Below are 13,661 nucleotides of genomic sequence, written 5' to 3'. Positions count from 1 at the left end.
CCTGGGGGTCTTCAAGAGGAGGTTAGATAAGCATCTAGCTGGGGTCATCTGAACCCAGCACTCTCTCCTGCCTATGCATGGGGTCAGACTCGATGATCTATTGAGGTCCCTTCCGACTCTAACATCTATGAATCTATGATATTAATAAGAGGGGGACTGAATTCAACCAACAGAAAATCTGACTCCTTTTCAGCAGTTAGCATCATTCTTGCGCAAAACACATAAAAAATAGCGTTTGGTGTATGTGCTCAGTTTTTCAAGTACGTTTACTTCATAGCACATGCTTATGCCAATGCAAGCACACTTGCAGTTATCCACATTGCACAACTGTAGACAGGTATGGCCTGAATAATGACATCCAGCTGATGTGCATGTGTCTAGCTCTAGAACTGATTTGTGGTATATATTGTGGGATTACTCATCTTCCCTTCACGGCTCCAAGGATGGAAGCAATTTAGCCCACCATCACAAACAGCTGAAGTTCTGGCTGTGCAAACTTGGCCAACCAAAATGAAGGGGCAGTGACAAGCCACAGATAATGTTTTTCCTGAAAAACCATTTCCAAAATCTTGACGGAGAGAGCTGATAACAAGAAGTTTTTGCATGAACATTACTCTCAAAGTTGGCTACCCCAGATTGCAATTGGTTTGTAATGCTAGTTCAGTGCTAGCAAGCTAGCTGTGGTGAATGTTTTGTGACAGTTTTCTTAGAAGTGGTTCATCAGCAAGGGATGTCTGAAATAATGTTGTTTACAAAGAACAGCCGGGGCGGGGGGGTGTCTCAGATTGCGCAGGAGCCATTGTGGAAACGCATGCCTGTCATCTGTCCTCCTAAAGAAGCAAGTGAAACATGAACCACAAGGTAGTATTACTTGCTGGGTCTTCAGGGGTTAGTGACCAACATGGACAGGTTCATGAACACCAAGGTGGGAAGTGCAAGGAAGTGTACAATACCAGAATACTGAAGAAATCAGGCAGTTACATGCTTATACAAAAGGGGGTTCTTATTTCCTCCTGAGAACATCATCAGTGGAAGGATCAATATTCATTTATTTTGGGGGACCAACTCTATTCAGCAGGGGTCATGAAACAGTAACCTGACTATGTATGTTTGGGGCAATAAAATTCAACTACAGTACATGACTAGCAGTTGTAGGACTATAGTGGAGTGTGCATTTAGGTTGAAAACAAGAACCTATCTACAGAGATGTTTGGGTGCCAGTCTTGCAAAGGCCATGTATACAACTGTGACCTGCTATGGTCTGCCCAACATTTAAAAGGCTCAAAGTAGGCATTTTTGCCTGGAATGGACCCAAGACCCACATGGCTTCCTGAACCAATCCAAGCAGCCAAAAACTGCACCCAACAATACTAGCTCAGGCTCAGGGAAGTCAAGAGTTAGAAAGAATGCCGCATGCCCAGAGTCAGGCTAAGCAGCTTGAAGTCTGAGAGAGTATTTGGGAGTACTCTTGATAACATCTGACAGAGCAACAGGATGTATTTTTGTGCATATTATTTTGTTTTCAAAATAAAAGGTTAGGGCACTGTAAGATTAAGATTTTTACTTACAAAAATGTTTGCCAAATGCTTTTATAGTGACTTACTTGTTTGCTTCTTTTTTGTCTGTTGTAATTGTTTTAATATATCTCTATGCTTGGGGGGCTTTGGATAGCATGATTCCATACAATTTGGGTTTCAAATTTACTTATACTTTCACATAAAATAATTTTATTGCCTACAGTATTTCCCTTGTTTTCCTTCTCCTGAAACTGTGTCTAGCATACATTATACAGAGGTTGAGAGCATCGGTACTGTTTACTTTTCCCAGTTCCTGGAATTTACCCAAGACCTTTCCAAATCTTTCATTGCTGGTCATGTGAGATAGCGAGCTTGTGAGTTTGAAGACACAAGCACATGCAGATGATGGAGCCTCTTCAGAAACAAGACTGAAGGGATGCTCTATGAGCAAATGATTGTGGTCCCTTTAATAATTTCTTTCCTTGCCTTCCTGCAGAAGCAGGTGAAATGTGAACCACAAAGCAAAACCACACCATATTTCTACAGAGTCTGAGGAATCTCTCCCTTCCTCCCATACCAGGTCTATTTCCTTGTGTTTCATTCCCCATCACTTTCCTTTATTTTTCTTGTAGCTGGCCTTCTATTCACTCAGCCTTCTAAAAAGGAACATTGGCTCTTCTGATCTGGAAGTACCTGTAAAAGACTACATAAGGTTTGGGGTTGGTTTTATTTACAACCCACACATGCCCATAGGTACAAAAGAGAAGAGCCCCCTTGTTTCCTGCATCAGCATATGACCCATCTGATACAGTGCTGTATTGAGCAATGGTGGGATTGTCAGTTAGGAGCAGGGATCCTGGTTTTCCCCATTTTTGTTTTTTTTTTAATCGCAAAGTCTCTGACAAAAACCCAAAATCCATTATTAAAATTAAAGGCCCCCAACAGCCCCGCTGGTGCCCCTCACAACAGCCCCCCAGCCCTGTACATGCAGGCACACACCCCAGCAGGTAAGTGTGCATGGGGTGGGGGGAAGGTGTCTGCATCCACTCCCAGGAGCAGGGCTGGGGGAGGGCAAGGGCAGCTGTGCTTCTGTGAGCCACACACAGGTGGCTGCCACCGCACCACACTGCTGCTCCTGCACCTTGCACTGCCTTCCTGGGGCCAGCCACATGGCTCTGCAGGCAAGCTCCATGGGCACAGCTCTGCAGTGGTGGCAGCTGTGTGCTGCCTGGCCAACTGGGGGGAGGGGGAGGTTTGCACATGGCAGCTGCCACCACCCAGCTGCCACACCCCACACCGCTTGCCTGTGGAGACATGCAGCTCATCGCAGGAAGGCGTCACAGGGCACAGAGCACCCCCACCAGCTGGGCAGCACGTATGCAGCCCACACACAGTGGCTGCACAGCTTACCTGCGGAGCTGTGCCCATGGAGCTGTGCAGCTGGCTGCAGAAAGGCCGCACAGCAGCAGAGGTGTGGTGCAGTGGTGGCTGCCATGTGTGAACCCCCACAGCTGGCCAGCCAGCTAAGAAGGAAAATATGGGAATGCACCAGGGGAGAAGATGCTGCCATGTTCTAGGGTGTGCTCCGACCCTGCCTGCCTGGGCTGGAGGAGGGGGAAGGTGTTGGGGAAACCTCCACATGGAGTGTCCACCCAGCCGGCGGGTACTCCATGTCTTTCCCCAACTTCTCCTCACTCCCTCAGCCCCTAGCCGGCTTCCCCCCCAGCCCTGCCCCACAACCCCCAAGCTCTACTTACCTTAGGCTCCAGGGGGGAATAGTGAGCCTGAGAGCAGCCTTGGCTGACTGAAAGGCCCAGGCCCTGCCCTTCTGTCTCTCCCCTCCCCCTCCAGGCAGGGCTGGGGATTTCCCACCCCTTTTGCAAACTGCTCTTGCAGGCTGGAACTCAGCCAGCCTGCAGAGCTCTTTGCAAAAGGGGGAAATCCACAGGTTTCTCTGATAAAACGGAAAATCCACATTTTCTCCGATTAAAAAAAATGGAAATCCATGGTTTTCTCTATGGGAAACGGAAAACCCAGATCCCTGGTTATGAGCTACCAGACCCTGCTTCTCCAAAATCAGCAAGGTACCACACACTGCTCACTAAAAAGTTTAAGTTTGCTACTGAGGTCCGCATCAATTCATGCTTCCACAGAATTGTAATCCATGCAGACCTCCTAAGCAGTGGTCTGATAGAAGTGGTGGTTTTGCAAAAAAACCCACCAAACCCCACCCCCCATCTCACCTCTACCTAGACAGCTTCCTTTGACCAGACCAAGCCAGAAAAGACAGATGATTTGTAGGTATAGCCCTAAGAAATGTAGGTCAACAGACAGAGCTGTAATTCTGGATCAAGACAACAGTTAAGAGTTATAGAAGGAGTCCTTGAGAATTTAACATTTTTAAACCATGCCTTCCTGCATAGTAACAAAAGATGGGCAGGCAGCACTTGGCTGAAATTCTGTTCCCAATCTCTGTGCTTCTTATTCACTGTGGGTGTTAAAAGCAATTGAAGGCAAAGGATCAGGTCCATTTTTAGTATTTTAAATGACGCAACATATTTAATCATGTTTATTCTCAGGTGCCCATAGCAAACAATGCGGTCAATGTGACGGTTTCTGGATTACATGTAACATCATCATACATTGCACAGCTCAGATGCATACCCAATGATGAACAACACTGTGTCTGCGTTTGGAGCAGAGAGGTGGTGGTCCCTCATAGTAAGTGTCATGTGGCTCTTCTTGTTAGGCTTGGCAAGAAGGAAGCTGCACTTCCAATTATTGCATAAGACTATGTTGTGTTTGCAGATGTTATTGAAAGCGTCAAAATCACATTGATTTTGTTTGAGTTTACATTCCCCGTCTCTGTTCACTAGAGCTGACTGAGAAGCCAATGATTTCATATACCACAATCACTGAACTCCCTCCAGGAAGAAGAAGTGTATTTCTTAAGTGGAAGGTATTTTGTTTTTGTGTTTGTTTGCAAAAATTATTTTTGAAGGAAGGAATGGGAAATTTTGTTCATCATATTGAAATTGCACCATAATTTATTCTCTATGCAAGAAAAAAAACACATTAGACAATTATACACCTCTGCACTGGCAATTCATAACAGTACATACATAAAATTTGTTCAGTTACATATTATGGTGTTTGAGGCTAGTAATTAAGATTGGTGCCATGTGGTGAACTTAGAGAATGCTTGAAGAAGTAAACACCTGAAACCATTGACCAGAATAAAGAGTCTTTGCATTCTACACTGCTATTTGCGTACTTGAATGCTCAAGTCTCTCTCGCTCAATTCATCTCAAAAAGCTCCTCAAGGTAAACAGACCTGAAACTGCAGAGTTAAAGAGTTATTTTATCTTCTGAAGGAAACTTCTTATTTCTAAGTGAAACTCAAACTTTTTGAAAGAGCCCAGATTTAGGTTTTCTGGAAACATCTTCCAAGTTTTTAAAATTAAAATCTGGATACAACGTAGGCGGTAAAGCAAACAAGTGTCCACATACAAAATAACAGAAAGAGTTGCCTAGCTGCATATTAACATAATGTCAGTAGCAATTCCAATGCTGAAGTGCCCCCTTTTCTGCAGTGGGCATAATGAACATCAGTAGATAGATCACTGCACGGCACACCTTTTTAATGATGAAATGAAACTGTCCTGATAAAATGTGGTCACAAAAGTGTAGGAGTAATTAATCTGACCATCTTGAATATATCTTCAAAAGGACATTTTGATGAGCCAGTAGCTAATGGAGGTTTCAAGGTTTGCATTCCCAACAAGGAAACTAGTGCTTTTAAAAACCTAAGTTCTAATTTGAAAATTAATTCCTTTTCAAAATGAAAAAATAAAGTAAAGGCTTCAAATTCTAAACCTGAGAAGTATGTCACAAGTGAAGCCTAAGGTCATAGTCAGGCTAGACTAAGACAAACACTTGTCTTATGAAACAATATAGCATGAGGGTGTAACGAAGTCTCACCCCAGGGGAGGCCATAAACCCTTGGAGCCCCCTCATTGCCTTTACTTCCTTTGGCAGATCTCCCATTCCACCACCTGCCACACCTTGAAGTAATTATACTTTTAGGAAAAGGGGAGGCTGCCCCAGGGCTCCCCAAGCAAGATCTCATACTCATGAACCCAGATGTCACTGCTCATTGCCTTAAAGCATCTTTGCCAGCCTCCTAATCTCCATTTTTAGCTACACCCAAACTTTGCAGATGTTACCAATCATTTGCTCATCATTGGACTTAGGCCTACATTCTCTGCCCTTCCAGGGCTCAGGCCTCTTTACCTCCAACAGACACTGCCCATCCTGGGTTTTACCTACCCTACTCAGCTGTTAGTCAGGAGTCTTGCTGCAGCCCTTTTGCTCTGGGACTCTTTTCTCCATAGCTTCCAGGTAAAACTGCCTATGCAATTCAGGCCCTGGGCTTATATCATACAAGCCCAGCCCCTTCTGGGTCACGTGGCTCCCTTAATTGCCTTTTGCCTTCCCTGCAGCCTGCCTTCCCTAAAATACAAAAATATAAAAATACAGGGGAATTTTTATATCTTTACAAAATTGCTTGCCTTTTAGCAGGGAATGATGAGCAGGTGAGGAGTCTAAACTGGATGTAGCAATTCATTTTTGATAGTGTGGTCAACAGTACATACAAACGTGAATGTAAAGCTAAAGGGAAAAAATGTTCCTAGCATGAGAATTTTGAGTTAGGCTCAGAAGATCTTATCTTCTAAGAGACATTACCTCAGAAAAAAAATTAAATTAATCTCTATTAAACTGGGAGACTTAAGAACATTTCTTGAAATGCAGATTCTTTAATGAATCTTTAATGAAATCTTTAATGAATATAGAAGTAGAAGAGATGTTTTTTTCCCAGACTTTGAATTGAGCATAAGGGGAAACTTTCCTGCCCCATTCATTTATGGAGATCTAAAAAAAAAAAGACAATTTAAGACACTAGAGTCTAGACTGGGGTGGGCAATTATTTCATCTGGAGGACCACTTAATGACTTTTGGTGAGTTGTTGAGGGCCACAAGGGTAGCCCAATCCCTTGACAGGCACCCCACCACCCGATTGCCATGTTGGGACCAGAAGTCCCACACCTAAGCCCTGATCTTTACCACCAGAAGTCCGCCCCTTGCCCCCAGAAGTACTCCTCTTGGGAGTGGGGTTTCTACCTTGGAACCAGAAAAAACTAATCACATACTAAAAATCAAACACTTACTGTAACATATTTTAATTTTATTTTAAAAAATATTTTTGTCCTGATTTACATGTGGGCATATATAGAGGTGATCACATAATAGCTCAAAATAAAGTCTTATTCTTGTATATTGTGTGTGTGGGGTTGTAGGGGTGCATGTGAGGGGATTTGTAGGGGGTGCGTGCGTGGAGGGGATTTTAGAGGGATTGTGAAGGGATTTGGGGGGTTGTGGGTGTTTGTGTGGAGGGTGGGGTTTGTGGAGGTGCGGAGTTTGTGGAGTAGTCTGTGGGGTTTGTGTGTGGTCTGTGGGGGTTGTGGGTTGGTATTGGGTTCATGGGGGTGTGTGAAAGTGTGTGGGTGGGTTTGGTTGTGGAGTTCATGGACTCCCCGCCCCACTCTCCGCCAAGGCACACAGACCTCGTCACCTGCTGCAGCAGCAGGTAGCAGCAGGCCCTTGGGGCACTCCTGGCCCATGGCAGGCAGAGCCCCGCAGCAGTGCATGGGCCCAGCTGAATCTTGGGAGCTGCACATGGTGGCACGAAGCTGACCCAGTCCAGCCCGCTGGTGCACACCTTTGAGCCAGACCAGGCTGGCTCTATGCCAGCACACAGGGCTCTTGGAACTGCAGACAGGAGCCATGCACCATCAGACCAGGCTGGCTCCACGCCTCCATGTAGGGCTTCCAGCACTCTAGCAGGCAGCTGCATGTGGAGGCACAGAGCCTGCCCAGCCCAATGATCCGTAAACTGGGAACCATGGAGAGTCACACACCATTGGGCTAGTCAGATTCTGTGCTTCCATGTTTGGCTCCCCGCTGGAGTACAGGAAGCCCCACATGGAGGCACAGCGCTGGTCCATCCCAACCCAATGGCATGAGGCTCCCATCTGCAGTGCCAGAAGCCCCATGTGCTGGTATGGATCCAGCCTGGTTTGGCTCAAAGGTGCGTGCCAGTGGGCCAGGCCAGGCCAGTTTTGTGCTGCCACATGCAGCTCCTGGGATTCAGTCAGATCCATGCACTAGAGCCAATGCACTTTTCCTGGAGAGGGCCAGGAGCACCTTGGGGGCCCACTGCCCACTGTTGCTGCTGCATCATGGCAGGGAGGTGCACACCTACCCACAAACCCCACACCCATCCCCACTCCTGCAGGCATGAGCTCCCCTCCCCACTGACCACCTGTTCAGTTGTGCACCATTGCTTGGTGCCTCCATATATGACACCCAGATGGAGTGCTGGGAGCCCCATGGAGGTGGAAGCACAGAGCCTGCCTGGTGCAATGGCACACAACTTCTGAAAGCCTGTTCCCACCGGCTTTCAAAGGGCAGCTGCAAGCTGGTAATAATTGTTTTTTGGAGGAGCACCATGGGCCAAATAAAATGGCCTGGCAAGCCAGATCTGGACTATGGGCTGTATTTTGCTCACCCCATCCTAGAACCATATCTGCAATTTTCATGGCTGTATCAAATTAGAGCAGTGGTGCTCATACATTTTGGCTAGCAGATCAGATGGGCAGTGCCTAGGGCTGGTGTGGCACGGTGTCCCACATGAAGGAGGAGAGGGGGTATGGCCCAACCCCATGGGGAGGGAGTGGGGGGGAGGGTCATGGCCCAGCTCCATCCTAGCTGCAGGGAGGGAAAAGGGCATGGCCCAGCCCAGATTTGGCCATGCCAGGGGGTAGAGGCCGCATGGCTTGGCTCCAATCCACTGTGTGGACTTTGGCAGTGGGGGAGTGTGGCAATATTAATTACTGCTGCTCCCCTGCCACCAAATTTCCCAATCCATTGGGAGGCCCACGGGCCAGATGTCATGGCTCTGCAGGCCAGATTTGGCCTGTGGGCTGGAGGGTGAAAACCCCTGCATTACAGCAGTGATTGATCCTCAACCAGAGTGCTGTGAGAACCCCGTCAGGGTACTGTGATGCAGGTGTCACCACTGCCATGGCAGCAGCTAAATAAAACTGCCCTGCATACAGGGCTGTGGCACACTTGCACCCCTCCTGCATCAAGGTTCTCTGATAACCCTTAAGCAGGCTGGAGAGCAGACTTCCTACAGCTCTTCCTGGTACAGCCCCTAAAAGAGACATGTGGGACAGTTGTACCTGTTTCCAGGAGACACTCTGCAGGGTTAGATAGGGAAGGGCTGCAATAGCACCCAACTCTCTGGCCTGCTTTAGGCTCATCAAGGAACCCTAATGCAGGATGAGTGCAGGCACATAGTTTCATAGTTGGTAGGGTTGGAAGAGACCTGAGCAGATCATCAAGTCCAACCCCCTGCCATGGCAGGAAAAAGTACTGGGGTCAAACGACATGCCACAGCCCTTTTGGTTTTAGTGTGCAGCAGGAGTGTGGGACAGTTTTATCTGGCAGCAGTGACACCAAGTTGAGAAGCACTGAAGTAAAGTTGAATACAACAGTGGTTCAACTGGAGATACTGCCATATTCTGGAGGGTGCCACATTGTGGAGGGTGCCCTGACTGAAAAGGTTGAGAATCACTGCATTCGAGAGGCTCATAATCATGTGATGAACTAGTACACCCAGCTTCTTTTTCATCGCAACTATTTCCAGCCAACTGTTCCAGCTAATAGCAGAACTTCTTGTAATTTGTTACCAAGTACATGACTTAATTTTGTACTGTTAATCTCATCCTGTTTCTATCACTCCAGTTCTCAAGATAATTCAGTTCTTCCTGTATGACATTCTGACCCTCCTCTTTATTAGTTCCCAATTCCATGCCATCAGCAAATTTCCTCAGCATAGTTCCAGTCTTCATACCAAGGGCATTAACTAGTAAGATTGGTCCTAGCAGTGATCCCTCTTCCAATGTGATAGCTCCCCATTCACCACAACCCTTTGCCATCCTTCCTCAACCCAGTTTCCTTCTCCTCTATGTTAACTAATATATTCCCAAATGGTCCTATAGCAAATATCTTACTGTAGCCCAGAAAAAGGAGATTTGCTATGTTTCTCTCATCTAGAAAATCTGTTATTTTACCAAGTTATTTTGGCAAAATCTACTTTTGATAAGCTCATTTTGTTCTTAATCCCATTTTCCATTTAACATCATATACTCAATTATTCTTTACTCAAAGGCTTGTTCTAAAGCTTTGTACAATATTGAGGTCAAACTAGCAGGCTAGTCTGAATGGATTCCCATTTCCTAAATGTAGGTGCTATATAAAAAGCCACCCCCAGCATAAAAGACATGCAAAACTCTAGAACACTTGGTTCAGAAATGATACCTTTTATTAGATCAACTAAGAAATCACAAAAAAAATATTTTTTCTGCAAGCTTTCGGGCACACACACCCTTCCTCAGGCTCAGGGAAAATTAAAGATGGTAAAAATTCCCTAAATACATACCCCCAAATAATATATTTGTTAAAAATGCCTATGACCAAGCCTGAGATCATAACCCAGTGCATTAAGCTTGTGTGTTTAGTGTTTAACTTTCACCACAGTTGTGGTTTCTATTTTCATACCCTCATTGCTATGATCTCTTTTGGGGATTACTCTGTCGATTGTACTAAACAACTACTACCTAACAAATAGTATCAATAGATACATGACATTTTCAAAATGTAATTTAAGTTACTGAGGCTCACCTTCCCAACAGAAGTCCAGATGACCTATAGAATCTAGGAAGCTAAACTGATTATCAACATATAATTAAACACCTAATTCTCATTAACTTTCAAGTTCCAAATTATCAGACTTACATCTCCAGTGGAGTGTACAGAACTTTATAGCTGCTTTATCACTATTAGCATTAATTGGATATTCCTAGACACAGTTCCAATTAAGCAAAATACATAATCATGCATTTAAGCTTTATTGACTCCTATGAAACTTAAGAACATTATAATTTTAAGCAAGTGCTAAATTAGTTCCTACTTCTTGAATCTCCTTTTGATGGACAGACATTTAGCACAATGACATTTTGTTTCTTGACACATACTTTCATACGTGACTTATAACTTACTATTTTGCAACAATGGTTGTAATTTGATATTTGTAGGATATAATATTTGATATTTGTAGGATACAATGGCTGATTGTTCAGTAATAATTTATTTTTACATCAGACAACACAAAACAGGAACGTCATTGGATACTATGTTAATGTTGAGAGGATACCCAACAGTTGCAACAAACCACCAAGTCACATCAGCCTGACAGAAGAGAAACTGCATCTAAATCTCTCCATGGCTTATTATAGGCTAAATATTTCTGCCTATAATGCAGCAGGAGAATCTCCACAGACCACTTATATTGTTCCAAATTTCACTACAACAGGTACTTTTATTACTTATTCAGTAGACTGGTGAAGAAGTTTCACAAGTGTTCTTTTTGGGCAACTGTCTTCTGTCACAAAAAGCCTTTGGTGAAATACATATATTATTTCTCTCAACTCTTCTTTTTAGAGCTTTTATCTTTGCAGGATTCCAGGATCCTTCATCTTTCCAGGATTCTATGGAAACTGGCCAAGAGCCAGTTTAATGGAACTATGAAAACAGTTTGTTTCATTTATCATTTACCACAATGTAGTTAATGGCCTGCAAGGATAAGGACACTCAAGGAACTGTGTCATCACTTCAAACAGGAAAGCTGAAGAGTTAACTGTTAACCAGACAGATGTATTTCAGCTAGGCTGTTGAACTGATTAACTAATATTGCCATGTATTTCCTATACTATTTGTGCTCTGATGTGTTTGTAGCTGTATGCAGTCTATATCAGTGATTCTCAACCTGGGTGATGTAGCAAACCAGGGTGCTTCCAAGATTTTTTCAAGTGTGCCTTGACTTAAAGAAAGGGTGCCTTGAGTCTAAAAAGGTTGAGAACTACTGATCTAGATGAACACTAGAGAAAAGATATTTTACAACAGACAAGGACAATCTAGCACCTTGAATAATTACAATTAAGTTTATAATGATTTTTTTCTCTAAGCATTCTTTATTTTCCCATCTTCTATCAAATTTCACTTGAGCACAGTTGAAATATAACACCAAAGGGGGAAGGGATTTGAAGACATCAGACCCTTCCAAATGAAAAACTAAGAAAATGTGACAGGTGTGATCATTTCTGTGCCTGTAGACACTCGCCTAAATATGTGTAGCACATTTGAGCCCCAGGAGCAGCCATGACGGCCCCTGGTGGCCACGTATTTCCTGCTCTGCTCTGGCTCTAGAGTACCCTTCCTTCACTTTTCCTGCCACACCTAGATGTACTTGGTTGATTTTGTTTGAAGGGGAGGTTGCCCCAGGGTCCTAGAGCGAGCCCTAGTCCTTCCTTCTGCCAGCGGATCCCTCCCAGACTCAAATCCTGTCCTCCTGACCTATCCATACCCAAAGGCACCTCTTGCCTTATGGGCAATTCATGACCTCCAGCTGCCCTCATAGTCATGCCCATGCCTCACAGATGTTATTGATCAGTCACTCTCATCAGACCTCTGTAGGCCTCTCCATTCTCGATGGGGCCTCAGGCTTTCCAGCCTCCACCTTTTAGCTTCTTCTAGCTGGGCCCTTTGTAGCCCAGGCCCACTGTGCTGACCTGGCTTCTCAGGCTCAGGGCCCCCTGGGCCTGGTGCCCACCCTTTTCGGGCTCTTGGCTCCCTGGGCCTGGTGGCCACCCCTCTCGGGCTCCAGGCCTGTCTGGCTACCACCTGTGCTAGGCTTCAGCCTTTTTCTAAGCTTCTGCCACCCTTTGGCTTAAGCCTGCTCTGTATCCTGAGCCTGGGCCCCTGGTAGGACTCAAAACTCATCCTGAGCCTGGTGTGCCCCTGGGACACTGATGTGGGCTAACCAGAATGTGCTTTTCAGGTGCCTTGCTGTGGCCTCCTTATATGCCCCTACAGCCATACCCAAACCACTGGTTAACTAGAACACAAAATATACAAGAAATTACTTCAGCTCAAGGTTTCCCCACTCTGGGTCACTGTCCCACTGCCAGGCCACCCTCCCACTCTCCAACTCTGTCATGGACATACTTGGCATGCCTGCAGTTTCCCTCTTCTCACCAGCCTGAGCTGACAGGAGCTCCTCTCTTGGCAGAGTTCGGGGCCATGCTACCCGTCTGCTTCAGGAAGCCAGGTTATATTCTCTGGGCTCCTCTTCCTACTGGTGGAGTGCTCCCTTGTCTGGCAGCAGGTGGGCCCCTTAATTTTAATGAGAAGCTGACTGCTCCCTTTGTTGCTGTCCCTCCTGCAACTAACCCCTGGTTAGCTGCAGGGTCTCTTTCTCCTGTCTTTTTTCATACATTTCATAGATTTCATAGACATTAGGGCTGGAAGGGACCTCGGAAGATCAGAGTCCAGCCCCCTGCCCAAAGGGCAGGAAGTCAGCTGGGGTCATAGGATCCCAGCAAGATAAGCATCCAGTTTCCTCTTGAAGGTGTTCAATGTTGGAGCTTGAACCACCTCCGGTGGCAGGCTGTTCCAGACCTTGGGGGCTCGGACAGTAAAGAAATTCTTCCTTATGTCTAGCCTGAAATGGTCTTGTAGTAGTTTATGACCATTTGACCTAGTCATCATCCCTTGGGGTGCTCTGGTGAACAAACGTTCTCCCAGATACTGGTGGTCACCCCTGATAAACTTATAGGTGGCCATCAGATCACCCCTGAGCCTGGGCTTTTCCAGGCTAAAGAGCCCCAGGGCTCTCAGCCTGTCATCGTAGGGTCTGCTTCCCTGACCTCTGATCATGCGCGTGGCTCTTCTCTGGACTCTCTCAAGCTTCTCCACATCCTTTTTGAAGTGTGGAGCCCAAAACTGGACACAGTACTCCAGCTGCGGCCTCACTAAGGCCGAGTACAAGGGGAGAATGACGTCCCGGGATTTGCTTGAGAAGCATCTATGGATGCAAGCCAGCGTTTTGGTCGCTTTACTAGCTGCGGCATTGCATTGCAGGCTCATGTTCATCTTGTGGTCAATGATGACCCCCAAGTC

General features: G+C 45.7%; 1 protein-coding gene across 1 annotated transcript in view; it reads left to right on the top strand.

Moving 5' to 3' along the window:
- The window catches only part of LOC102371597 (interleukin-6 receptor subunit beta-like), a 49,328-nt gene that overhangs the window by 9,519 nt on the left and 26,148 nt on the right, over nucleotides 1-13,661 (top strand). Inside the window, exons 5-7 of the mRNA XM_025215591.1 lie at nucleotides 4,097-4,238; nucleotides 4,394-4,476; nucleotides 10,806-11,016. Of these exons, the coding sequence (XP_025071376.1) occupies nucleotides 4,097-4,238; nucleotides 4,394-4,476; nucleotides 10,806-11,016 (436 nt within the window). The remainder of the gene's footprint in view (nucleotides 1-4,096; nucleotides 4,239-4,393; nucleotides 4,477-10,805; nucleotides 11,017-13,661) is intronic.

This window comes from Alligator sinensis, unplaced genomic scaffold (assembly GCF_000455745.1).
Source record: "Alligator sinensis unplaced genomic scaffold, ASM45574v1 scaffold1510_1, whole genome shotgun sequence".
In the NCBI taxonomy this organism is placed as follows: domain Eukaryota; kingdom Metazoa; phylum Chordata; order Crocodylia; family Alligatoridae; genus Alligator; species Alligator sinensis.
Note: the sequence above shows the minus strand (reverse complement) of the source record. Positions and strands in the feature narration are given on the sequence as shown.